Source organism: Somniosus microcephalus, chromosome 3 (assembly GCF_052327205.1).
Source record: "Somniosus microcephalus isolate GS21.2 chromosome 3, FLI_Smic_1.0, whole genome shotgun sequence".
Lineage (NCBI taxonomy): Eukaryota > Metazoa > Chordata > Chondrichthyes > Squaliformes > Somniosidae > Somniosus > Somniosus microcephalus.
Window position 1 is genome coordinate 290,306,587 of NC_140989.1, and position 27,751 is coordinate 290,334,337.

General features: G+C 49.5%; 1 protein-coding gene across 4 annotated transcripts in view; it reads right to left on the reverse strand.

Moving 5' to 3' along the window:
- LOC147122051 (SERPINE1 mRNA-binding protein 1-like) overlaps positions 1–27,474 on the reverse strand; it is a 58,479-nt gene extending 31,005 nt beyond the window's left edge. For 2 of the 4 annotated variants that reach the window (XM_085982743.1, XM_085982741.1), the window contains exons 1-2: positions 27,103–27,473; positions 7,090–7,246 (exon numbers count right to left, since the gene is read on the reverse strand). In XM_085982743.1, coding sequence (XP_085838869.1) covers positions 7,090–7,246; positions 27,103–27,355 — 410 coding nt within the window. In that variant the 5' untranslated portion in view covers positions 27,356–27,473. Of the gene's footprint in view, positions 1–7,089; positions 7,247–27,102 lie in introns of all 4 variants that reach the window. The other 2 variants (XM_085982742.1, XM_085982740.1) reach the window with 2 other exon arrangements.
- Positions 27,475–27,751: the final 277 nt, after the last annotated feature.

Consider the following 27,751-nt stretch of genomic DNA (forward strand, 5'->3'; position numbering starts at 1 on the left):
TGTGGAATCGTCAAACAGCCTCTTCCCTGACCATCCGGCAGAGGCAAGGTCATTGATGAAAGCAGCTGAAGATGACTAGTCAGAGTCCACTTCCCTGAGAAGCTCCTGCAGTGAGGATTGTGGCTGGTGGATGTCAATCATCTTCCTTTGCATGATGTAGGACTCCAACCACTGGAGGGTTTTCCCTCTGACCCCCCATTAACTTCAGTTTTGCGAAGGCTCCTTGGTCGAAAGCTGCCTTGACGTTGAGGACAGCTACCATCACCTCTCCTCTGGTGTTCAGCTCTTGCATCCATGTCTGCAACAAGGCTTGTGATGCGGTCTGGAGCCAAATGCTGTTGCGGAACCCAAAGTGTGTGGTAAGCAAGTTATTGTTGAGGTGTCGCCGTCAATGGCTCCTTCCATCACTTTACTGATGATTGGAAGGAGGCCGATAAGGTGGTAATTGATTATTTATCCTCTTTGTGGATAGGACATACCCGGGAAAATTTCCACATCAGATAGATGCCAGTGTCACTGTGCCCTCACCTTTGGTGGGTTGATGCTGCCGGTGGAACACACACAGGGGTAGCGACTGGAGTCTCGGATGTTGGCTTATAGATGAGATTCTGTGACCACAGCTATGTCAAGGGCTTGACTAGTCAGACAGCTCTTCCAACTTGGGCACCAGCCCCAGATGCTGGCAAAGATTTTGCAGAACTGACTATTATAGTCTCATTCTGATAGGATGGAATGCCTGGATTGTTACAGTTAGGCCCATCCAATCTCATTGAACACCGTTTCCAACTGGGTGGATTGTTACTTTGAAGGTCTTCAAGAGTCAACCAGTGTAGAACTCGTGCCACAAGTAGGCCAGATTTGGTAGGCTCCCTTTCCTGAAGACCACTATTGAACCAGTTGGGTTTTTACAATCCGGAAGCCTTCATGGTTAGTTTTCTGGTGTGAGCCCACAATTCACCAGATTTGTTGAATTTAGTTTCACAACTTGCCATTTGAATGCATGCCCTCCAAGTTGCTAGCCCAATATTATAATCCAATAGTGGATCCACCTCTCAATATGCCAGCCTTTGCTGACTACGGCAGCAACTCATGGTACTTCAACAGCACCTCCCTTCCCTGTCACCGCTACCAGAGGACAAAAGCAGCAATGTCGTGGGAGCACCATCACCTCCATGTCACAAACCACCCTGACTTGGAACATATCGTTAGTCCTTCATTGTGGGAACACATCACCATCAGGATTACAGTAGTTCAAGTTCCACAAACTGCTCAGGACAACTAGCAATGGACAATAAATGTGGCCTTGCCAGTATGGCCCATATCCCAACAAATAAAAAAAAACTCTCACCACTTTCATAAAATTACACCTGCACATTGCAGTAGTGCCACACTACACAATGATGGGTGCCCTCAGGGTGTGAAGACAAAGTCTCAGCTCCAAGAATTGTGCAAACTACTTTCTGAATTTTGGTTGAGTACTCAGCCAATCTAATTGTAAAACGGTCCAGAAATTTCACTGGATTTCCCATCACGTCATTTAATTTATGGAGGGCTGATTATATGGCTCCATTATTATTATTTTTTTTTTGAGAATGACAAACTGTCAACACTCATTCTAATAAAAGTATTCCTACTTGCATCATAATTTAGACAAAACTCCTTGCTGTACTCTACACTTTCAAAAGCATATAACCTATAGTATTGACTACAGCCTCAATATAAAGTGTCGACACACACCAGAGAGCAGTTTCAAATTTAAACCTGATCTACAAAGACCAGAGGATACATTGTACTTAGCAGCAACCAAATGTTTCTAAACAAACACCCTCAAGCACAATATTTACACAGTAACGTTCACATGATCAGAGCTAATTTTATACTGCAGGTTACTGTTACGAGAGCAGTCTGCTGACTGCAGCTGAAATCATGTAAACAAAGTAATGTGCTACTACAGGCAGAGCGGCCTGAATCCAGCAACCTCGGGACCAAGGCCGAGCCAGTTTTCGTGTTTTTCCAGACTCCAGCCCAGGTTGCGATATTTCCGGACTTCGGACATCAGAAACACGTGCCGAGTCCAGCAATGCCTGGGCCCAGGTTGCGTTTTTGGTAAGCCTCCTTCAGGCTGTCCAGATTCCAGACCCCTGCCACCAATCGTCCTGGAGTCCGGAACATTCGGATTTGGGATGCTCAACCTGTATAAAGTACAATCCCACTGAAGATCAGTGGTGTTGAAATTTGCTGCAGGTCAAAGTCTAAAACAGAACAGGGTCGCATACTAGCATTACCAAATCTTAATTCCAGCCACACTGAGGTACTATTGAAGAGGCTCCACATCTCCTCAGTTTCCATATATAAAACTAGTAGGCAGTAAGACCAGGATATATGAACATCTCCCGTCCTCCAGGTAACACCTTCCAACAGTTGCGGTCAGTCTCAAGAGTTTCCTGATCAGTTTGATGGTGGATACCCACTTACAAAGTCATTAAAAGACCTAAAAGGCAGATGTTGTGCCAGCCACATTGATGTTCTTGATAACCAAATCCAATGCAGTGTGCCAAGCTTACTCATTACCAGCTACTTAATCCACACATCCTCATGAGGTACTTTTGCAAAGAGGCTTGCCTGCCACAGCTGGCACCATTTGTTTTGAAGGGCCGGGCCCAAAGCTGTTCTTTTCACAGATGCCGATTGATCTACTGTCTACCTCCAACATTTTATTTCGGTTTCAGATTTCCCGTATTTATAGTTAACAAAAAATTATTCACCTTCCAGGCTATTCAATAACATGTCAATGTAGGCAAAGCCCTCCATCTCTGCAACTGCTCCTCTTCTCAGCAACAAAGAGTTCCAGATTAGTTATTGGCCTTAGACCATAGGAAGCCACTCCATTGCATGTCCAGTTCTGAACTACAAAGGAACAATGTTTGGACCGATCTTGCGCGTCACAAGCTTAACTTGCATGGGGACTCCGTTGTGATTCAAGACTAAATCACATTCACCCATTCTCTGTAGTCCTCAATGTGTCTGGGCTCAAGTTGGACATCCACCAGGCCCTCCAGGTACAGATATGAATTAATAGGAACAGATGTCGTGCAAGGCCATACCATACTGGGGTCATCCACCAACATCTCATTGATTAGTGCATAATTCAGCTGGTTAGTACAGCACATTTCCCAGATGAATCTGACCAGCAACAGGACCCCGAGTGAAAAGGATCTTGAAGCAGGAATAGGGTAGACTACATTTAGGTATAAATCAACCCCACTACCCAAATCTAAAGCAATTGCTAGCCTTGGCCCTAAAGCAAATATCTTCACCAAGGATACAATGAAACTAATTTTATTTATTTCATTAAATGGGGTGTCCTGAAAATGCAATTTTTCCAAGTTCTACACTTGATACTATCTGTCATACCTGGATGTAAATTCAATTTGTTTTGTGGAACTTGCTGGACATAATTGAGCACAAGACAATCTATATACAAGATGCCCCTCTTCCCTAAATTCAGCCAAAAACAACCTGGGGCAGAAAATGCATGACTAAGCAAAACACTGACTCAAAATCCCCATGGCTCATTTTATTTCACTTCAACCCGAGTATTCTATGCGATGCCACCGCTGTGCAACAGACAGGGAGCGGGAGGCCAGTGGCTTGAGACAGATTGGATAGAAGTACATGACCAGGCCAGCAGCAGGGGCATACACTCGGATGACTTGCTAAAACATCTGCACTTTCAACCCTCAAACTAACCCAAATGTTTAGTGTTATATACATGTACACTGCACTCCAGCGGAGCTATTGGAGTACTTTTCCTGCAGTGATCTTTGCATTCCCATTTAGATACTAACTTCAGAGAGTTTGGGCAAAAGGGTTCTTGCATAGAATTTTACAGCACAGAAACAGGCCAGCAGATCTAGGTCAGTGTTTATGCTTCACACAAGTCTTCTCCCACCTTTATACATCTCATGCTAGCAACATATCCTCCTATTCCTTTCTCCCTCATGTACTTATCTAGCTTCCCCTTAAAGGCATCTATGTTATTTGCCTCACTCAACCATTCCACGTGGTAGCGAGTTCCACATTCTCACCACTCTCCCAAGTAAAGCGGTTTCTCCTGAATTTCTCATTAGATTTATTGCCAACTATTTTAGATTTACGGCCCCTAATTTTGGATTCCCTGCAAGTGGAAATATCTTCTCTACGTTTACACTATCAAATCCCTTTATAATTTTAAAGAACTCTATCAGGTCTCTTCTCAGTCTTCTCTTTTTTTTTTAATAGAGAAAAGAGCCCCAGCCCGTTCAGTCTTTCCAGATAGTTGCACACCTCAGTTCTGGTATCCTTGTAACTCTTTCTCCAGTGCTTCTATATCCTTTTTGTAATATTCTTCACTGGGAAGCAGGTTTCAAAACAGATGCTGCACCAAAAATTCTTACCACAAAAGATACTAATGGCTAGACAAAAATTAAATACATCGAAAAATACAAACTAAGTTATAAAGAACAGCAAGAATTAAATAATCTGAAAAGTGCGCTGTAATATCTGCCAATTTTGCAGGAGCACCTAAAGTATTGTAAATCAGGAAATGTGCATTGCAGAGTCATTGTTATATCCACATGTGCTGCAATTTGAGGAATGCCACTTAGCTATAAAGCAGGTTCTCAACTCGTTGAAGCAGCATTATGGAAAACAAGCATTTCCTACTCTTGCCTAGAGCTTTGCTTGAATCAGCTAATCTTAAAACAAGAAAAAAAGTTAAAGCCCAGTATTTTTGGAGTCACTATCATACTTTTCAACAGTCTGTAAACTGCTGGGACATTAGTACATCATCACACCAGGCCTATGGTAAGGTTATTACTATACTACAGGTGAGACTAGTAAAATTGAAAAAGGACTGGAGAGCCAAATTGCTATATTGGTAGTTTGGTATTTCTCTATGCTCTGGGAAAGCCAATCTTCACGTTTGCAAGTATATGCAGTTTTATTCACCAGCATTCAAATGCTGGTTAAATTTTAATGTCTACAGCTCTCCAACATTAAAAATTAGTTTGAAGAATCCTGTTACCTAATAGACCATCCTCATATTAAAGTACTGTACCTGCAGAGAATCATGACTGAATGCCTATCGGATACAAGTGAGCAGTGACTCAGAATTTGTTGCAAGTTTGAGCATGTTTGGCTGCTTTCCGACACCGCCCCATGTGCACAGGTTACAACCTTCATTAAGTTCACAGCAACATCGAGCAGCACCTAGCGGACTGGAATGCAGGAAGGGGTGATGTTGGAAGGAGACCTCGAACTTGCACTATTTAAGGGGTCCTAATTAAACCACCTAACTATATACGGTGTGCACTGTACCACAACTAATTAAGCCGAAGAAATGTAAAATTCAAGGTCTGGCACGCCTTGGCCAAATTTGAATTGGACAATGTATCACAAACTACATTGCAGTTTGCACTGAAACAAAACCACGTTGCAACAAAACAAACTGCAGTGCAACTGACATATTGGCATTTCCTCACCAAAACTCGATCAACATTCTGCTTTGCTCTCTGAACAATTAAAAATTGAACAAAATAGTTTGCAAAATACCCCAAAACAATCCACTGGAAGACTACTTTCCTAGCACTGTATTCACAAAGCTGTAAGGAGACTGGAATAAGTACAAGAAAGTCCATCACTGAGGTTCTAAACCAGCTTAGAAGTTCTCTCACGAGTCCAACATAAAACCCTAAAACAAGGACTGTCTTATACTGAAAAAGGAGGAGTTATTCACGTCTATCTTATTACCTCATTTTACTAAATCAACTGTGGCATTTTCTTCAAATAGAGATTAAGCATATTTGACTGAAAGCACTGTTGTGGGCCACCTAAATGGCTCCATCAGTAAATACGCAGGCTAATGGGGAAATGAGTAATACAGACCAGTCTGTTGAAGTGAGCAATGACAGCAATGCAAGTGCTACTGAGCTGCAGAGAAGCCAAGGGGGTGGGTGGGGCTTGAAAAAAAAACATGGCTCTCCCTCCTGCTGGAGGTGTAGGTGCGTGGATGTTAGGCGAAGACAACAGCTGGGATCCTTCTAGATTTAAAGGTTGTTTAAATTCTATCTAGGATCGCACTTGGGTGAGGTACTATAGGGCAGCTAACACCCATAGAACTGTACCCAAACATTAATCACTGCCTTTAGGAGAAACACATCATTATTAATTTATTGCCATCAGGATTCTCAAATTAAACCTGGTATTTGCTCACTCCGTCACATGCTGCAGACAGTAAAAAAATTTTGCAATTGGACAAGACAATGTACTTAGATTTCCAATTCTAAAAGCTATGGAGAGGAGCTAGCAGTCATTTTTTTTTAAATGATAAAGGCTGTAGCAGTACAAGAGGTAATTCCCAGTGATCTTGATTTGCAGAGAACCTGGTTGCAACTTAAACATAAAACTCCTGTTTAAGGCCAAATTTAAACCTTGTCAAATGTTACAAGTGTGTTAATCATTGTGCGGTCTTTTTTAAAAACAAAGATTAGCATTGCAAACCTCAAAAGGGCTAATTTTGGTATCTAACCACTAACAAAAAGTAGGAGTGAAGCTAGGACTTCCTAATTGAACTCTACCTCCCTTCTCTACAATTTGCAGTGCTGTATACACCCTCTTATGTTAGATCATGTTTACATCTATTCTTAACTGGCTATATACCATGGTCAACTTTTTGAAAGTGAAGATCCAACATCGTTACAGTTTACAATGAATGCTCCATGTCTCTAGCAGCTTTAGAGGAGCAAATGTAGCCAAATTAGCACAGTAACTAATTTCTCTCTTCGTCAACTAGATCATATATTTGGCAAATAGTTTTAAGTACTTTTTACAGCACAAGTAGAAAAGCTGAACAATTTTCAGTGCTTCTCAGTTGGGTAATTTTCAATGATTCATGTATACTGATGTGTAACAGGTGAACCGTAACAACCATGCAAAAGCAGATCCAGTTAAAATCGAATTGACAGTACTCCAGTCGAAGGCTCAGCCTGCAGCAGTACTAGACTTCCCTCTACAAACCAGTGGACCCATTCACGGACACTTTGCACCTACTTTTCAGATGAGAATTCTGCCCCCTCAGCTTTTTCTTCCACAGGTCTATCGAAGCGTCGCTCGCGAGGTGGTGGTCTTCTGTCTGGCCTCCTCTCACCAGGTTTCCCTTCACCTTGAGATTGCTGCTGCTCAGGCTTTCTGCCAATCCTCCTGACACCTAAAATACAAGTTTGTAAATGATAAGAGGCATGTGTTATGACATCAGGCCATAGCAAGACTTATACCATATGACAAGACAGAAATTATTCCCAAGAAAAAAAAGTGATGTATTAGAAATACACTCACCCAGATTTCAGGGCAGCAACAGCCACCTGTAACACCCTCTAACAATTCTAAATGGTTTTAAAATAAATAAAGGACTGCAAAGTTTCCACCTCTACAAAACTAGCCATTTTCCTTTTCTTCAGTTCTCTACTTGGAATTGCACGGCATCAAAATAAAGTTACTGAAAAGCTAATGGGGGTTAACTTACCCGTGAACGAATACTAAAGAAATAATGAACTTGCATTTATATTGTGCCTTTCACATCCTCCTGATGCCCCAAAGGCCATTAAGGATTAATTTTTTTTTTTGATGTGCAGCAACTAGGGTTGCAAAGGGGTGGAAATTTTCCACGGGAAGTTTAGCTTGGGAATTTTGCCCAAAAAAGCACATGCTAGCATAATATTGTTTTTTTTGTATTTTTCTTTCCCCCCCCCCCCCAGGTCCTCTCTTAAAATTACTAACAGAGATGGAATCTTAATTATTAAGGAATTTCTTAATCAATATATGTTTATCTTCTTACTTGGCTTGTTTTAATAATTACAAGTTTTGTGTGTGACTGTGAACAAATGTGTCCTGATTGGTTGGATGAGTGGATGAGCGATTAGCTCCCTCGATTTGTAATATTTGCATATCGAATTGTGATTGGCCTGCAGGCATCTGTAAGACTGCTATAGTTTTTTTTTTTTAAGATCAGGTTAGGGGTCCTGAGGGAAGTCATTTTGTTTTCTGCTAATGTTGTGATGATGCAGTAAGTAAATCAAGACTTTATACCAAATAAACCAGTTACTTGTTGAACTCTGTTGTCCTTCAATTTAAAATATACAAAATAATACACTATTGGTGATGTAGCGTCGTGTGTGTGTGTACAGGTCATGCTTCCAGCACATGGAGCATCAGCAAAAATGTACTCACCCTGTTGCAATCGTGCTGATCGACCGCAGTTCGACAGAGATGAATGCCCTTTATTTCTCTGCATAGAACAATGCCACGTTTACCGTCGGATGTGTGGAAGCATTTTACCCCAGGCATTAAAGATGGAAAGACTGTGTACATGTGCAAACACTGTAGAAAGCCATATGTAAAGAATGCCACAAAGATGCAGCAGCATTTATCCAAATGCAACAACTTCACTCAAAGCTCACAGCAGTCAGCCCAAAGTTCCTCTGCTTCCATTCAAGAAGATGATGGTTCTCATTCAGCATCAGGCTCCTTATCATCAGCAACTCCTGGCCCACTTGGAAGGTTCTTTGATACAATGGATAACCATAGCCAGAAGAATGCAGATGAGTGTCTTGCTCGAGCTGTATGTGCAACAGGCTCACCCCTCATGCTCACAGCCAATGTGTACTGGAAGAGATTTTTCAATGTTATTCGCCCTGCATACTGTCCTCCCACCAGACATGCTTTGTCTACTTATTTGCTGGAGGCCGAGTATAACAGAGTCCAAGGAAAGCTCAAAGAAACGATAGCGATGGCAGACTGTGTTGCAGTTATCTCAGATGGGTGGTCAAATGTACGAGGGGAGGGCATCATAAACTACATCGTCTCCACTCCTCTCCCAGTGTTCTTCAAGAGCACAGACACGAAGGACAACAGACACACAGGCACATACATTGCTGATGAGCTGAAAGCGGTCATCAACGATCTTGGATCACAAAAGGTCTTTGCAGAAGTTACTGACAATGCTGCGAATATGAAGGCTGCTTGGGCTCAAGTGGAGGAGGCCTACCCTCATATTACGTCTATTGGGTGCGCAGCTCATGGGCTTAACCTGCTCAAGGACATCATGGGTTTGAGAACCATGGAAGCACTGTACAAGAGAGCCAAGCAAGTTGTTAAATATGTCAGGGGAAAACAGGTAGTTGCAGCAACCTACAACTCCAAGCAAATGACAAAGAACAAGAACACCACACTGAAGCTGCCCAACAACACTAGATGGGGTGGTGTTGTCATAATGTACAACAGCCTTCTGGAGGGTAAGGAGTCGCTGCAAGAAATGGCAATATCCCAGTCTGGGGATATGGAAACGACCATCAAGAAAATACTGCTTGGTGATGTGTTTTGGGAGAGAGTGGTTAGCAGCCTTAAACTACTCTCACCAGTAGCATCTGCAATTGCTCAGATTGAAGGAGATGACGCTGTCTTGTCAGATGTTCTCAGGCTTTTTACTGATTTAAAAGAACAAATCAGCATTGCCCGACCCACATCCCTGCTGCTCAAAGCAGAGGAGAAGGCAATTGTTCAATTCATACAGACACGTCAAGAATTTTGTGTCAAGCCGATTCATGCTGCAGCATACATGCTGGACCCAAAGCATGTTGGGAGACCAATACTTTCTGGCGAACAGAACAGCGCTTACAGTGTGATTTCTACCCTCTCACACCATCTCAATCTGGATGTGGGCAAAGTTCTGGGAAGTCTGGCAAAGTTCTCTACCAAGCAAGGTCTTTGGAATGGGGATGGGATATGGGAATCATGCAAGCATATCAGTGCACATACCTGGTCTTTGTGCATCTGAGGCCCTGTCACCTATTGCATCGGTGATACTCCAAATCCCACCTTCATCAGCGGCCTCTGAACGAAACTGGTCACTTTTTGGGAATACGCATACAAAGGTGCGCAACAGGCTGACTAACAAGAGAGTGGAGAAACTGGTGGCTATCCAGGCGAACCTACAACTTATTGAGCCAGATACAGAAGTGTCCACCACACAGCTAGACACTGACACAGAGGAGGAAATGGACACGTCAGAGCCAGAGAATCAGGAGGAGCAATGAGGATTAGAAGACTCAGAAGACTCAAAGGGACAAAATAAGGACAAATTACAGGCTAAATAAGCTGACGCTCTTTTTATTTTATTTTAGATGGGTCTTTTTTGTGGGGGTTCAATAAAGTTCAAAATTATAACCTAAATAAAGTTTTGAAAGCCTGTTTTTATTTGTATGGAACAGTATGTCTATTTTGACGACAAAGATAATATAAGGGTCAGAGACAAAAACCATCAGTGTGCAAAAAAACTCTAAATTCCCATAAATTCCAAAATTTCCCATGTAAAGTTTCCTCTTAAAAATTCCCAGAATTTTGCAACCCTAGCAGCAACTCTTAAGGCAAACATGGCGGGCAATATGCGCACAGCATGGTCTAACAAATCACAAATTAGATAAATGACCAAGTAATCTGCTTTGGCATGGTTGGTTAAGACAATTTCCTATTTTTCTGGTTACGATCTCAATATAGGCTACTCCAAAAATGCAGCACGCCTCAGTAATACACTGAAGGTTAGCCGTGTGCTCTGGTCCTTACATAGGGCTTAAACCAACAATATTCTGACTAGGGAGGAATTCTGCCACAGGCACAGCACAAATAAAGCTTGCCACTAGTTAGGAATGTTCAATTCAGATTCAGAAGCAAATTCAAATCTATTTTGGTAATTAATATTTAAGTGAACTCAATTCTAGCCCACAAGGGATAAACATTCAAGGGATTCTGAAGTAACCACTTAACCTTGCACAAAAATAGAATTTTCTTTCTTTGCAAACTAAATGAACATGTGCACTCCCCTAATTTTTTAAATAGTAAAACCTAAGCAACAAAGCAAATTTATAAATTTTAGGGGGGAAAACTGGATTAAGTTGCACCTTCTGGGAATCTCTAGTTACATTCCCTTGTTTGTTCATCTTCAATCTACAAGTTTGCAAATTCTTTCAGGCAACACATTCAAATGTCTTGTGCCACAAGAGTGTCTATGTCTGAAATAGAACACCTTAAACTGACATCAAGATTATTTGAAATTGGTTTTCTCAAACTACCACAAGTTGCAAGTGAATGTCAATAACTAGATAGTGTAATAGGGTTATGTTGCAATCAGTTGGATGAAGCATCCCTCTCATGATTGAACTAGTCTCTAATCCCGCAGATAAAAACACTGGGGCAGTGGAAGACCTAATCCACCATGTGTCACTGTTTGATGATGGGCACCAACAAATTTAATTAGCCATTTACAGGTGCAATTTGCCACTTTCAAAGTCAGTGGCAAAGTTGCAGTATAAACAAAGGCCATGCGCCAAAGTACTTGTTTTCAGCTGCACGCCAACAGAAGCAGTGCCTCGCCCGCCAAGGCTTCAGGAACTAGTTCCTAAATATAAATGAGCTGTAATTAAGATTTATCCATTTTTCCTGAAAAAGTATATTTTTCAGTCTCTACATCTATTAAGTTATATTAGCTCAGATTTTGATGTTGCATGTAGTTAGTTACAACAGTATAAAAATATAGATTACTAGCTGAAGTGCCCGGCGGTGCCGAGGCTTTTTCGAGGGAATGTTGTTGTTGGAAGAGGGGGAAAGAGAGCGAGCGACTGGGGGGGAAAGAGAGCGAGCGACTGGGGGGGGAAGAGAGCGAGCGACTGGGGGGGGAAGAGAGCGAGCGACTGGGGGGGGAAGAGAGCGAGCGACTGGGGGGGAAGAGAGCGAGCGACTGGGGGGGGAAGAGAGCGAGCGACTGGGGGGGAAGAGAGCGAGCGACTGGGGGGGAAGAGAGCGAGCGACTGGGGGGGAAGAGAGCGAGCGACTGGGGGGGAAGAGAGCGAGCGACTGGGGGGGAAGAGAGCGAGCGACTGGGGGGGAAGAGAGCGAGCGACTGGGGGGGAAGAGAGCGAGCGACTGGGGGGGAAGAGAGCGAGCGACTGGGGGGGAAGAGAGCGAGCGACTGGGGGGGAAGAGAGCGAGCGACTGGGGGGGAAGAGAGCGAGCGACTGGGGGGGAAGAGAGCGAGCGACTGGGGGGGAAGAGAGCGAGCGACTGGGGGGGAAGAGAGCGAGCGACTGGGGGGGAAGAGAGCGAGCGACTGGGGGGGAAGAGAGCGAGCGACTGGGGGGGAAGAGAGCGAGCGACTGGGGGGGAAGAGAGCGAGCGACTGGGGGGGAAGAGAGCGAGCGACTGGGGGGGAAGAGAGCGAGCGACTGGGGGGGAAGAGAGCGAGCGACTGGGGGGGAAGAGAGCGAGCGACTGGGGGGGAAGAGAGCGAGCGACTGGGGGGGAAGAGAGCGAGCGACTGGGGGGGAAGAGAGCGAGCGACTGGGGGGGAAGAGAGCGAGCGACTGGGGGGGAAGAGAGCGAGCGACTGGGGGGGAAGAGAGCGAGCGACTGGGGGGGAAGAGAGCGAGCGACTGGGGGGGAAGAGAGCGAGCGACTGGGGGGGAAGAGAGCGAGCGACTGGGGGGGAAGAGAGCGAGCGACTGGGGGGGAAGAGAGCGAGCGACTGGGGGGGAAGAGAGCGAGCGACTGGGGGGGAAGAGAGCGAGCGACTGGGGGGGAAGAGAGCGAGCGACTGGGGGGGAAGAGAGCGAGCGACTGGGGGGGAAGAGAGCGAGCGACTGGGGGGGAAGAGAGCGAGCGACTGGGGGGGAAGAGAGCGAGCGACTGGGGGGGAAGAGAGCGAGCGACTGGGGGGGAAGAGAGCGAGCGACTGGGGGGGAAGAGAGCGAGCGACTGGGGGGGAAGAGAGCGAGCGACTGGGGGGGAAGAGAGCGAGCGACTGGGGGGGAAGAGAGCGAGCGACTGGGGGGGAAGAGAGCGAGCGACTGGGGGGGAAGAGAGCGAGCGACTGGGGGGGAAGAGAGCGAGCGACTGGGGGGGAAGAGAGCGAGCGACTGGGGGGGAAGAGAGCGAGCGACTGGGGGGGAAGAGAGCGAGCGACTGGGGGGGAAGAGAGCGAGCGACTGGGGGGGAAGAGAGCGAGCGACTGGGGGGGAAGAGAGCGAGCGACTGGGGGGGAAGAGAGCGAGCGACTGGGGGGGGAAGAGAGCGAGCGACTGGGGGGGAAGAGAGCGAGCGACTGGGGGGGAAGAGAGCGAGCGACTGGGGGGGAAGAGAGCGAGCGACTGGGGGGGAAGAGAGCGAGCGACTGGGGGGGAAGAGAGCGAGCGACTGGGGGGGAAGAGAGCGAGCGACTGGGGGGGGAAGAGAGCGAGCGACTGGGGGGGAAGAGAGCGAGCGACTGGGGGGGGAAGAGAGCGAGCGACTGGGGGGGAAGAGAGCGAGCGACTGGGGGGGAAGAGAGCGAGCGACTGGGGGGGAAGAGAGCGACTGGGGGGGAAGAGAGAGAGCGACTGGGGGGGGGAAGAGAGAGAGCGACTGGGGGGGGAAGAGAGAGAGCGACTGGGGGGGAAGAGAGAGAGCGACTGGGGGGGAAGAGAGAGAGCGACTGGGGGGGGAAGAGAGTGAGCGACTGGGGGGGAAGAGAGTGAGCGACTGGGGGGGAAGAGAGTGAGCGACTGGGGGGGAAGAGAGAGAGCGACTGGGGGGGAAGAGAGAGAGCGACTGGGGGGGAAGAGAGAGAGCGACTGGGGGGGAAGAGAGAGAGCGACTGGGGGGGAAGAGAGAGAGCGACTGGGGGGGAAGAGAGAGAGCGACTGGGGGGGAAGAGAGAGAGCGACTGGGGGGGAGAGAGAGCGACTGGGGGGGAAGAGAGAGAGCGACTGGGGGGGAAGAGAGAGAGCGACTGGGGGGGAAGAGAGAGAGCGACTGGGGGGGAAGAGAGAGAGCGACTGGGGGGGAAGAGAGAGAGCGACTGGGGGGGAAGAGAGAGAGCGACTGGGGGGGAAGAGAGAGAGCGACTGGGGGGGAAGAGAGAGAGCGACTGGGGGGGAAGAGAGAGAGCGACTGGGGGGGAAGAGAGAGAGCGACTGGGGGGGGAAGAGAGAGAGCGACTGGGGGGGAAGAGAGAGAGCGACTGGGGGGGAAGAGAGAGAGCGACTGGGGGGGAAGAGAGAGAGCGACTGGGGGGGAAGAGAGAGAGCGACTGGGGGGGGAAGAGAGAGAGCGACTGGGGGGGGAAGAGAGAGAGCGACTGGGGGGGGGAAGAGAGAGAGCGACTGGGGGGGGGAAGAGAGAGAGCGACTGGGGGGGAAGAGAGAGAGCGACTGGGGGGGAAGAGAGAGAGCGACTGGGGGGGGAAGAGAGAGAGCGACTGGGGGGAAGAGAGAGAGCGACTGGGGGGGAAGAGAGAGAGCGACTGGGGGGGAAGAGAGAGAGCGACTGGGGGGGGAAGAGAGAGAGCGACTGGGGGGGAAGAGAGAGAGCGACTGGGGGGGAAGAGAGAGAGCGACTGGGGGGGAAGAGAGAGAGCGACTGGGGGGGAAGAGAGAGAGCGACTGGGGGGGAAGAGAGAGAGCGACTGGGGGGGAAGAGAGAGAGCGACTGGGGGGGAAGAGAGAGAGCGACTGGGGGGGAAGAGAGAGAGCGACTGGGGGGGAAGAGAGAGAGCGACTGGGGGGGAAGAGAGAGAGCGACTGGGGGGGAAGAGAGAGAGCGACTGGGGGGGAAGAGAGAGAGCGACTGGGGGGGAAGAGAGAGAGCGACTGGGGGGGAAAAAGAGAGAGAGCGACTGGGGGGGAAGAGAGAGAGCGACTGGGGGGGAAGAGAGAGAGCGACTGGGGGGGAAGAGAGAGAGCGACTGGGGGGGAAGAGAGAGCGACTGGGGGGGAAGAGAGAGAGCGACTGGGGGGGAAGAGAGAGAGCGACTGGGGGGGGAAGAGAGCGAGCGACTGGGGGGGGAAGAGAGAGAGCGACTGGGGGGGGGAAGAGAGAGAGCGACTGGGGGGGGAAGAGAGAGAGCGACTGGGGGGGGGGGAAGAGAGAGAGCGACTGGGGGGGGGAAGAGAGAGAGCGACTGGGGGGGGGGGGGGAAGAGAGAGAGCGACTGGGGGGGGGAAGAGAGAGAGCGACGGGGGGGAAGAGAGAGAGCGACTGGGGGGGAAGAGAGAGAGCGACTGGGGGGGAAGAGAGAGAGCGACTGGGGGGAAGAGAGAGAGCGACTGGGGGGGAAGAGAGAGAGCGACTGGGGGGGAAGAGAGAGAGCGACTGGGGGGGAAGAGAGAGAGCGACTGGGGGGGAAGAGAGAGAGCGACTGGGGGGGAAGAGAGAGAGCGACTGGGGGGAAGAGAGAGAGCGACTGGGGGGGGAAGAGAGAGAGCGACTGGGGGGGAAGAGAGAGAGCGACTGGGGGGGAAGAGAGAGAGCGACTGGGGGGGAAGAGAGAGAGCGACTGGGGGGGAAGAGAGAGAGCGACTGGGGGGGAAGAGAGAGAGCGACTGGGGGGGAAGATAGAGAGCGACTGGGGGGGAAGATAGAGAGCGACTGGGGGGGAAGAGAGAGAGCGACTGGGGGGGGAAGAGAGAGAGCGACTGGGGGGGGAAGAGAGAGAGCGACTGGGGGGGGAAGAGAGAGAGCGACTGGGGGGGGAAGAGAGAGAGCGACTGGGGGGGAAGAGAGAGAGCGACTGGGGGGGAAGAGAGAGAGCGACTGGGGGGGAAGAGAGAGAGCGACTGGGGGGGAAGAGAGAGAGCGACTGGGGGGGAAGAGAGAGAGCGACTGGGGGGGAAGAGAGAGAGCGACTGGGGGGGAAGAGAGAGAGCGACTGGGGGGGGGAAGAGAGAGAGCGACTGGGGGGGGGAAGAGAGAGAGCGACTGGGGGGGAAGAGAGAGAGCGACTGGGGGGGGAAGAGAGAGAGCGACTGGGGGGGAAGAGAGAGAGCGACTGGGGGGGAAGAGAGAGAGCGACTGGGGGGGAAGAGAGAGAGCGACTGGGGGGGAAGAGAGAGAGCGACTGGGGGGGAAGAGAGAGAGCGACTGGGGGGGAAGAGAGAGAGCGACTGGGGGGGAAGAGAGAGAGCGACTGGGGGGGAAGAGAGAGAGCGACTGGGGGGGAAGAGAGAGAGCGACTGGGGGGGAAGAGAGAGAGCGACTGGGGGGGGGGGAAGAGAGAGAGCGACTGGGGGGGAAGAGAGAGAGCGACTGGGGGGGGGGGGAAGAGAGAGAGCGACTGGGGGGGAAGAGAGAGAGCGACTGGGGGGGGGAAGAGAGAGCGCGACTGGGGGGGGGAAGAGAGAGCGCGACTGGGGGGGGAAGAGAGAGCGCGACTGGGGGGGAAGAGAGAGAGCGACTGGGGGGGAAGAGAGAGAGCGACTGGGGGGGAAGAGAGAGAGCGACTGGGGGGAAGAGAGAGAGCGACTGGGGGGAAGAGAGAGAGCGACTGGGGGGAAGAGAGAGAGCGACTGGGGGGAAGAGAGAGAGCGACTGGGGGGAAGAGAGAGAGCGACTGGGGGGAAGAGAGAGAGCGACTGGGGGGAAGAGAGAGAGCGACTGGGGGGGAAGAGAGAGAGCGACTGGGGGGAAGAGAGAGAGCGACTGGGGGGAAGAGAGAGAGCGACTGGGGGGAAGAGAGAGAGCGACTGGGGGGAAGAGAGAGAGCGACTGGGGGGAAGAGAGAGAGCGACTGGGGGGAAGAGAGAGAGCGACTGGGGGGAAGAGAGAGAGCGACTGGGGGGAAGAGAGAGAGCGACTGGGGGGAAGAGAGAGAGCGACTGGGGGGAAGAGAGAGAGCGACTGGGGGGAAGAGAGAGAGCGACTGGGGGGAAGAGAGAGAGCGACTGGGGGGAAGAGAGAGAGCGACTGGGGGGAAGAGAGAGAGCGACTGGGGGGAAGAGAGAGAGCGACTGGGGGGAAGAGAGAGAGCGACTGGGGGGAAGAGAGAGAGCGACTGGGGGGAAGAGAGAGAGCGACTGGGGGGAAGAGAGAGAGCGACTGGGGGGAAGAGAGAGAGCGACTGGGGGGAAGAGAGAGAGCGACTGGGGGGAAGAGAGAGAGCGACTGGGGGAAGAGAGAGAGCGACTGGGGGGAAGAGAGAGAGCGACTGGGGGGAAGAGAGAGAGCGACTGGGGGGAAGAGAGAGAGCGACTGGGGGGAAGAGAGAGAGCGACTGGGGGGAAGAGAGAGAGCGACTGGGGGGAAGAGAGAGAGCGACTGGGGGGAAGAGAGAGAGCGACTGGGGGGAAGAGAGAGAGCGACTGGGGGGAAGAGAGAGAGCGACTGGGGGGAAGAGAGAGAGCGACTGGGGGGAAGAGAGAGAGCGACTGGGGGGAAGAGAGAGAGCGACTGGGGGGAAGAGAGAGAGCGACTGGGGGGAAGAGAGAGAGCGACTGGGGGGGAAGAGAGAGAGCGACTGGGGGGAAGAGAGAGAGCGACTGGGGGGAAGAGAGAGAGCGACTGGGGGGAAGAGAGAGAGCGACTGGGGGGAAGAGAGAGAGCGACTGGGGGGAAGAGAGAGAGCGACTGGGGGGAAGAGAGAGAGCGACTGGGGGGAAGAGAGAGAGCGACTGGGGGGAAGAGAGAGAGCGACTGGGGGGAAGAGAGAGAGCGACTGGGGGGAAGAGAGAGAGCGACTGGGGGGAAGAGAGAGAGCGACTGGGGGGAAGAGAGAGAGCGACTGGGGGGAAGAGAGAGAGCGACTGGGGGGAAGAGAGAGAGCGACTGGGGGGAAGAGAGAGAGCGACTGGGGGGAAGAGAGAGAGCGACTGGGGGGAAGAGAGAGAGCGACTGGGGGGAAGAGAGAGAGCGACTGGGGGGAAGAGAGAGAGCGACTGGGGGGAAGAGAGAGAGCGACTGGGGGGAAGAGAGAGAGCGACTGGGGGGAAGAGAGAGAGCGACTGGGGGGAAGAGAGAGAGCGACTGGGGGGAAGAGAGAGAGCGACTGGGGGGAAGAGAGAGAGCGACTGGGGGGAAGAGAGAGAGCGACTGGGGGGAAGAGAGAGAGCGACTGGGGGAAGAGAGAGAGCGACTGGGGGGAAGAGAGAGAGCGACTGGGGGGAAGAGAGAGAGCGACTGGGGGGAAGAGAGAGAGCGACTGGGGGGAAGAGAGAGAGCGACTGGGGGGAAGAGAGAGAGCGACTGGGGGGAAGAGAGAGAGCGACTGGGGGGAAGAGAGAGAGCGACTGGGGGGAAGAGAGAGAGCGACTGGGGGGAAGAGAGAGAGCGACTGGGGGGGAAGAGAGAGAGCGACTGGGGGGAAGAGAGAGAGCGACTGGGGGGAAGAGAGAGAGCGACTGGGGGGAAGAGAGAGAGCGACTGGGGGGAAGAGAGAGAGCGACTGGGGGGAAGAGAGAGAGCGACTGGGGGGAAGAGAGAGAGCGACTGGGGGGAAGAGAGAGAGCGACTGGGGGGAAGAGAGAGAGCGACTGGGGGGAAGAGAGAGAGCGACTGGGGGGAAGAGAGAGAGCGACTGGGGGGAAGAGAGAGAGCGACTGGGGGGAAGAGAGAGAGCGACTGGGGGGAAGAGAGAGAGCGACTGGGGGGGGGGGGAAGAGAGAGAGAGCGACTGGGGGGGGAAGAGAGAGAGAGCGCGACTGGGGGGGGGAGAGAGAGCGACTGGGGGGGACGAGAGAGAGAGAGAGACTGGGGGGGGGGGGGGGGGGAAGAGAGAGAGACTGGGGGGGGGGGGGAAGAGAGCGCGACTGGGGGGAAGAGAGGGGGAGAGGGAGGGGAGGGGGGGAGGGGAGGGGCTGGGGGGAGGGGGAGGGGGGAAGGGAGGGCAGGGGGGGAAGGGAGGGGGGAGGGCGGGGGGGGGGGGGGAAGAGAGGGAGGGTCGTGTCGCCCCCCCCCCCGAGGTGAAGACCGCCGATTGCACGCGCAGCAGGAGCTGAGACGCGCCGTCTCTCTCGGCCAGCGGGCCCGGTTGCCAGGGTAACACTGGACGCTCAGCAAGCCCCGCCCCCCGGCCAGCCAGAGAGAGACAGCGCGTCTCAGCTCCTGCTGCGCGCGCACCCTAGCGGCGCTGGGCTGAGGCTCGGCCCTCCAGCCTTCGAGTGGGGCCGGGAGGTGCCTAGCTCGGGCGTGGGTGCGGAGGAGACGCCGAGGCTTCTAGGCCTACCTGGAAAAACGGGGAAAGGTAGGAAAGTTAATGAGATTAGATAAGTTAATTACTTTCTAAATCATTTTTTTAAAAAACAGTATGTTTTAAAAGCAATGTTTTTTTTAAGACACAGAAAGCGGGGAAAAAGAAAGGAAAAGTTTGGAATCAAGATGGCGGCGACTCACCTCGGTTCAGAACGATAAAGCCCGGCCCCACACGCACCGATTGGCCCGGCGGCACACGCCAGCAACCTGGCGTACGATTGGTCGAGCTCGAGGTCACTCTGTCGCTAATGAGCGGATAATGAGATGTTAATGAGCGGAATGTTGAAGGTTTTTGGGATACCGCGGGCGCAATTTTAGCCCGGCCGAAACGTAAATACGCTTAAAACCGTCTCGGAAGCATAAGCTTTCTTTGGAGGTAACGCGCGCGTAGGTACGCCCTGTAACTTTCGAGTGCATACCCGCAACGCACACGCGATGACAGACAGATAGACAGAATGACAGAAGTACCGATTTATATATATTAATAATATATATATAGATAGAAGATAAGATACGGATTCATATTTTGAATTTGCTGACACCTGCATGGTTGTAAAATGGCAGTTTCTACATGTAAAGTCTGTAGGTATTATGGCGAATTAATACACAGACTACAAGAGTAACTTTAACAGGACTTTACTATTCGAAGGTCAGGGCGAATCTGCCCAATAAATCCTGACACAGCACTTATATACCGGTGTGGTCACCGTCGGTATTACAGTATACAGCAGCCAAGATCAAATAGTGCCACACCTAAAATAGTTCTCTTAAAGGGGGACGGTTACATACAATAGTTCTCTTAAAGTTAGAACAGTTACATACACTACAATCCTCCCTTTTTAGCTTACAACATACTTATTCCCCATTAAACATAACATATATTCACTTCATGTAGAAACAGTTCACAGATATAGTCTCTGCGGAAAACAGTTCACAGATTCAGTCTCTGTGGAGGCGTCTCCTGTGCTTCTTGACTCGGTCCGGACAACGCCTCCGTGGTGTAGCAGTTCCTTGTGTAGTCGGTTCACGTTGCTGGAGTGACTCATCCAATAGTCCTTCCCTAACTTAACAGCTTGAACTTCCGTCACTTCTGAACCAGCATTGTTGACTTTTACAAACAGCTAGATTGCCTTGGGAAGTTTCTCTACTTCCCAACTGATTTGGCTCCGTTCGGAGGGACCACGTGCGTGCTCTGGTAGAGGTGATAATGGTTCAGATGGTCATCGTCTTCTGCTTCGTCTTTTCCTTTTCTGCTTCCTGGAGACTCTCTGGGCTCCACTGTCAGCTGCCAGTAGTAGCGCCACCATCTCCCGATGTTCCTTAGACTGTAGGTGATTCATCATGGTTTCGGCACTTTGGGAGTTTTCAGCACAAGCTGGGCAGACCAGGTCATCGTAATATTCAGTGTCGCTCAACAGGTCATGGTAATATTCGGTGTCGTCCTGAGCTAGACCAGCGAGAGGGTCTTCTATTTCCTCCTTACCCAGCTGGACGTTAGCCAACTTTTGTTCCAAATCCAGACATCTTTCCTGAAGAGACTTCTTCATGCGTTCAGCTTCATCCCGCTTTTCCTGGGCTTCCTGCAAGTCTTTTACTAATGACCTCATTTGTGATTTCAATACTTCAACTTCATTCGGAGATTGATTGATCGGACTATTCAATCCTTCTACTGACGTAGCTGTTTCAGCATTCCGTTGTTCTACATTGACGCGAGTCAGCGTACTTTTGGCATTCAAGGGCTGCTCTGCTGCAGTCTTCTCAGTCTGTGTTGCCACCTCAGCTATTTCAATAACTTGAGAGCTCCGAACCCCTTTTCTTTGAAGATTGAGGCTCGTGTTCAAGTTTTTTCCATTTTAGAGTCTTGTCCCTCAGCAGATGAAGGAGTTGGCTGACTGTTAATTCTTCTGCCATCATCCGTTTCCCATTAGCCGCAGGGCTGTTTATAACCTTGCCCTGGGGCTCCTTTGCGGTTTCTACTTCGCCATCATCCGCAGCCTCCACCATTCGAATTTCCACAATTGAATCGTCCGGTGATGCTGCACCCAACTTCAGTAGGAGCTCGGAAGTCATGTCGACCAACTCAGCCTTTTCTGCCTGCAACCTGCTAACACGCGCCTTCAGTTGCTGAACATCATGTTCCACCAGATTGAGCACGCACCTTCAGAACCCGAATCAGCTTTGATTCGTTTGGCCTCCTCGCGCAGACGGTTTGTGTGCTCCTGCTCCCTTTTCTCCCTCAGCTGCTTCTGTTGTCTTTCCAGATTCTCCCATTCGGTGTCCAAGAACTTTTGCATTGCTTTCATCTCTTGCTCGAGACGGCAACTCAATTGTTCTAATTGCTGTCGTAATTTGCAATGGAGTTGAGTTCGAGCTCGGTGTTCCTCAGTAATGTATATGTCTGTAACCTGGACACTCAGAATTCGCTGTCAAACTATGTTGTTCAGTAGAATTCTGTTCTGCAACTTTGTTCTCCTCTGGAGCATAAGCATTTATGCACGCCTTCGTTTTTCCAACCTTAGTCAGCAAGTCCATTTTAGACTTGTCTTTTGTACTTGGGCTGGTCTTATCGTCATCCGTTTCAGAGTCTGAGCTGATTGTCTGCACCGAGTCCTCACTCGTTATTGCTTTTAGGTAGTGCCATTCCATGTTTATTTCCTTGATCCACTCCCGTCCTAGAAGTGGTGGTCCTCCCTCAGGTAGTACATATAAATCCATTCCTGGGTGTTCTTTGCCCCTGTCTCTCACCTTGACTCTTATCTTTCCCATGGGGTATACTTTATGCCCCGTGTATGTCTGCAATACAAACTTAGTATCTCTCAAGGGTAAATGTGAGAATAGCCGGTTGTAATCCTTTCGATTTATGACTGATAGGGAAAAAGTCACCGCAGGAAAAGTACAAGGTACACAAGGTGGCTGAGAAGAGTTCAGATGAACAGAATTCGGATTCAGACCCAAACGGCCAGGAACTGGGTAGTCTGAGAATTCACAATGTGAGTAAAGAAACCGACCTACAAACTATATGGGTCATGCTAAAAATAGCCGGAGTCCGAGTGAAAATGGAATTGGACACAGGATCAGCCCTATCAGTACGAAAGACAAGTCTAAAATGGACTTGCTGACTAAGGTTGGAAAAACGAAGGCGTGCATAAATGCTTATGCTCCAGAGAACAAAGTTGCAGAACAGAATTCCACTGAACAACAACAACATAGTTTGACAGCGAATTCTGAGTCTGTCCAGGTTACAGACATATACATTACTGAGGAACACCGAGCTCGAACTCAACTCCATTGCAAATTACGACAGCAATTAGAACAATTGAGTTGCCGTCTCGAGCAAGAGATGAAAGCAATGCAAAAGTTCTTGGACACCGAATGGGAGAATCTGGAAAGACAACAGAAGCAGCTGAGGGAGAAAAGGGAGCAGGAGCACACAAACCGTCTGCGCGTCAGCTTCAGTGCGTTCCTTGTTCCCTTTTCTCGGCAGGGCAACCGGCGCTGGGTACAACCCGTTGACGGCGAACAGTTTCAGCCGCTGGGCTGGATCTCGCTCAGTCTCCCTCGCTCAGGCTCTGTCTCTCCCGCTCGCTCGGGCTCTGCCTCTCCCTCAGCGGCTTCCAATCGCGCCTCCCAGCCCTCGCGCAGTCCGGTGCTTTCCTCCCCGGCTGCGGCTGAGTTCTCCGTGATTTATTTATTTTTATATCTTCCCGCGCCTTACGATCCCGGTCGCAGCGCCTCGTGGCCTCGGTAGCTGCCCGGCCTTTTTCGCCGGTCGCGGTCTAGCTGTCTCACGGCGCCGTTGCGTCTCCCAGCCCGCTTGTACCGCGGCTTCCGTGCTCCACGCTGCCCCAGTCTCCACGCTGCCCCAGTCTCAGCGCCTCTGGGCCCGACTTCTGTCCGGCTCCTTTCCCCCCCGACCGTGGTTGAGTTCACCGCCCTTATCCTCCGCTTATTTTTTTTTATTTTCCCTTTACTCACAGTCACCGTGGCCGACTTGCTTCTCGTGCTGATCGGCTCACTCACCACCGTGGCAGAAGGGACAATCAGTGCCTGTTGCTGATGGAAGGCTTTGTGTCTGAATTCTTCCTTCTTCCTTGCTCTGCAGACTCGAGTTTTCTCTCAGCAGAACGACGAGGGCGGGTGCCTCTTCGACGCTCGTTAACTGCTTCGGAAGTATTGTTGCCGCAGGGTAAGATCGAACTCGTCGCCACTGTAAAGTCTGTAGGTATTATGGCGAATTAATACACAGACTACAAGAGTAACTTTAACAGGACTTTACTATTCGAAGGTCAGGGCGAATCTGCCCAATAAATCCTGACAGCACTTATATACCGGTGTGGTCACCGTCAGTATTACAGTATACAGCAGCCAAGATCAAATAGTGCCTAACCTAAAATAGTTCTCTTAAAGGCGGACGGTTACATACAATAGTTCTCTTAAAGGTAGAACAATTACATACACACTACATGCGTATTTTTTGTTAACCACAGTACAGGAAACTTTGGTTTATCCAGAGATTGTATGTCCGGAAACCTCGATCTAACGGCAGAAATCAGCAGCCGTTTTGGTTAGGTTTTTTTTCTTCTCCTAGCATTTTTTTAAGTCAGGCTCTGGAAAGCATCTCTGCAGCTTAGCAACAGCTTCAGAGACGCTTCAAAGGTATGGGCCGAGTGTTTACAAGCTGTTGCTAAGCAAGTGTTTGTTGTCAGATACGGAGATGAAAACCTCCGTATCCTTCAACATTAGCGCTGGTTTATCCGGAAGTTTTGATAGATCGGCAGCAGCTCGGTCCCGTCGGTGCCAGATATCGCAAAGTTTCCTGTACAATGGTTGAGTCGTAGAGAGGCAGCACGAACAAGTGAACATGGTTAAATTTAAGAGATGCCCAGTGCCTGAATGAGCTGAACTGCCTGCTCTCAGGGCTTTGGGACAAACTTATCTGCAGGCAGAAATTCACAGAGATTTTGGAGCAAAATTGCAGGATTTGATACTGGCCAGATCATAAGATTCCATTTTCCAACAATCTCCAGTTATCAAGATGGCTTCATGCCCCTTTCTGCAGAAGAGTTCTAAATTATCGGCAGGCATAACTTCCAACTTTTATTGGCAACAGTCTTGAAATTAAACCGTATCAACTTGGCTCAGTAGTGACACTTGTTCAAGTCAGAAGGCCATCAATGCAATCTCCACCCCAGGACATAACCACATAATCAAGGCTGACATTTCAGTGCTGCACTGAGGGAGTGTTGCATTGTTAGCGCTATCATCTTTCAATGGAGATGATAAAGCCATCTTACCTGTTCGAGTGGACGTTAAAGATCCCGTGCTGCTATTCAAAGAGTAGAGGATTTATTCCTTAACCAATACCATCAAAACAGATTATTTGGTCATTTACCTCACTGCTGATTGTGGGACCTTGTTGCGGACTAATTGGTTGCCACATTTGCCTACAAAACAGTTACTACACTTCAAAAACAATTCAATGGTTATAAAGCACTTTGGGCCAAACCAAGAACGTAAAAGGCACTAAAATAAATTAAGTCCTTTAGAGGGACCCCTTGGATAGACAAGCTCAGGGTACATACTATAAACTGAAGTGGAAACTCAATAACCACAAATTAAGAGGTTTTTCCACTGCATTTTCCATCATCCACTTAGAGGTCCCAAGTCTTCTGTGATCACAAGAGGTGTACTACGGAACTTCAGGGGCCACATTTAAAATTTTAATCAATGCTCCCATGAATCTGCATATATCTCAAGTTTCAGATCTTGGGTGTTCTGGTGTAGGACTTAGTCACCAATGAGACAACGGTGTTCAGCACCACCATTTCAAAATCTATAGGCCCACCAAATTCAAATGGAACAAACCAGCAAGTAAATCCAACTTCAGACTGCAGTGCCTGACCTGGTCTTCAAGGGCCAACTGCCAGGGCCATATGTGGTCCAAAGTCTGCGATTTACACGGTAGTTGCTATCATTTCCTCTAGCCTTACCTCATGAAGGCACCAAATGTCACAATAGATATGCAGAGTAGAGAGCCCAAAGCAACCAAATATACTGGCAATATGCAGAGGTGCAACTCATTAAAAAAAAAATGCACATAATAGTTTGTGTATTTGCACAGAACACAAAAGGTGGCTAAAATTCAACGGTGAACATCGTGCACATTTGGTGCTGAATTCTGCTCACTGCTGGAAAAAATGCTTAAATATGAAATTTGGAAGTAATAAAAGTCCAAACCAAAAAAAGTCAAAAAAGTTAACTCATACATAACAAAACTGTACCAAGTAGAAAACAATACTGTACATTAGGGATTTACTTCAAATGATTAAGAGCTCCTATGGATCATAGGTTATCAAACCAAGGCCCTTGAACTCTAGGTGAAGGAATTCCAAGGGGGTCTGTAAGCTCACCAGATTCAGATTTCTGCTCGTTTTGTATTTGACAACTGACTTGCACATTTATCTGTTGCTGTACCCAAACACTTTCGGCAAGACAGCACTGTGTTCATATAGGTAGCTATGGTCTTTCACAATTTAAGATAAGTGATCCTCATAGAAAAGTTTAAAATTACTGCTCAAATTTAAAGATATTATTTTTTTCTGGCCATTATTTCAGATTGAATGAGGGCTAATTTATCTGCAAAGCCATGCAACGGGGGCTGCATGATCCTTTGCACCTGTTCTCTTACAAAAACCTAGATACATAAGAGCATAATGCATCTGTAATCAAAATTATGTTTAGTTATAAATGCATACAACATACATTAAAAAGCGAGATCTCTACAATCTAATACACACTAACAGAATGTGTGTGTTGAGACTGCACTGTGCATCATACTGGAAATAGTTTTTATACAATGAGTAATGGGTCAGGTTTCCAACCACATTAAAATAAAAGAATAAAAACCCGAGTTATCGTGGGACAACTTCAGACTAGAAGCGTGTACATTATTCTGAAACAGCAAGGTTGAAACTTAAAAGTTCAAACTAAAGTACATTACAGCAAGCACCAAAATAAAGCACAGTACACAAAGCTAGAGTAGAAAATATGGTCGCTGACACAAGATGGTGGCCATTACAGAGGTCTCTGTACTGTAAAAGGGAAAGTTTTACCATATTTTGAACGAAACGGCAGTACATCAGCACATGCAAGATTTAGGGCGACACTCAACTGTTCGCTTTACATACATTGAACTGTTCAAACTTCCACGCCCCACCCACGTGTTCTTCCTGGTTTTATTGTAAACTAGCGTGAAAAGTTACATTTATACCTTTAACTTTTACTTGTTCGCAGTTTATTTAAATCTACAAACTAATCATACAGACTTCACCTGCACCAACTACACCTAAATTATTCCTTCAAATTAGTTAGATTTGTTCCAACAAATCATTGCACCTGGCTTTAAACAAATAACTTTAGTACACAGAATAAGTAAATGGTACGGTCACTAACTGCTGCGAGGGAAAAACGCTTGCTTTTGAAACACCGTGAAGTTGGGAAGAGGAATCATCCAGTAGATTACTCCTTTATGGCACCTTCCAAGCCTGTTGTTCTGTGATGAGTGTGCAACGAAGGAAACCAAAAGCACAGCATTAATTGCAATGCTTTAACCAAGTTATATTTTAAAAAATTAAGTCCTCGTCCATCAAAACATAAGAATATAAGTGAAGGTGCTATGGGTGCTAATCTGCAAACCTGCCTCTTAGCCTGTGTTGAGCATCAGTGCAAGTTTCGTGGGGAACGTAAAACACGCGGATTTTCAGGGACAACCCCCCATCTCCAATCCACACTCGCATTCAAGGGCCCGCCCGGGGACAGAAGCCTGACTGCGTGTGCGGAGAAACTGCCCGGGACTCTTGGAGGAAAGGGGGCAGCTCCTCCCGCTTCCTCAACACGAGGTTGGCTGACATTTGCCATGAGCGGGGCCCAACCTGAGACCTGTAAAATTAAAACAACCGCTAAACACTCCCCCTTCAATCAATTAATGTAACAAGACCAGCTCAGCACAGGTCCCAGTACCTTCTTTTCTCAAGGTCACGGGAGCCTGGGACTCTGGTTTAATGTCGCTGCTTGTTACGGGCACCTTCCTGTCCTTCTGGGACTCCTTCTTGGGCTGCGGTTTGGACGCGGCCGTCTTGCTGTCTTTCTCCTTCTTGTCTTTCTTGATTTCGGCCTCTTTCAAAATCTCGAACGGGTCGGATTCATCATCAAATAGTTGGTCGAACCGATTGGTCACGACGCAGCCGAAGCCTTCCTGTAAATTCCCGGGCATGATGGGCCCCCTTGAGCGTGGATTCTCCTCGGATGCTTCGAGGTTGCAGAAACCGCTCCGATCAGCCTCAAAATGGCCGGTTAGAGACGGTCTTCTTGCTCGCGCTGCATGATGGGCCGCGCCGCGCCATCCGGGAACTGTCCGGCCGCCGCGCGGTGCCTGCCGGGCGATGTAGTCTCTGCCCTGTGGCGCTCGCCCCGTGCCCGTAGAAGAAAGACCACAATCCCCAGCGTGCACTGCCTTGTCTTTTTTTGTTGCAAGCCCAGTGATACATGACTCCAATCCAACACACTGCTGAACAGGTGGACCAAGGCAGCTTGCAACCTTTGCAGCCTGGATGCAAAAAAACATATTTCATATCTCATATGGAGTGTGAGAGGTTGCAGCCCCTATTCG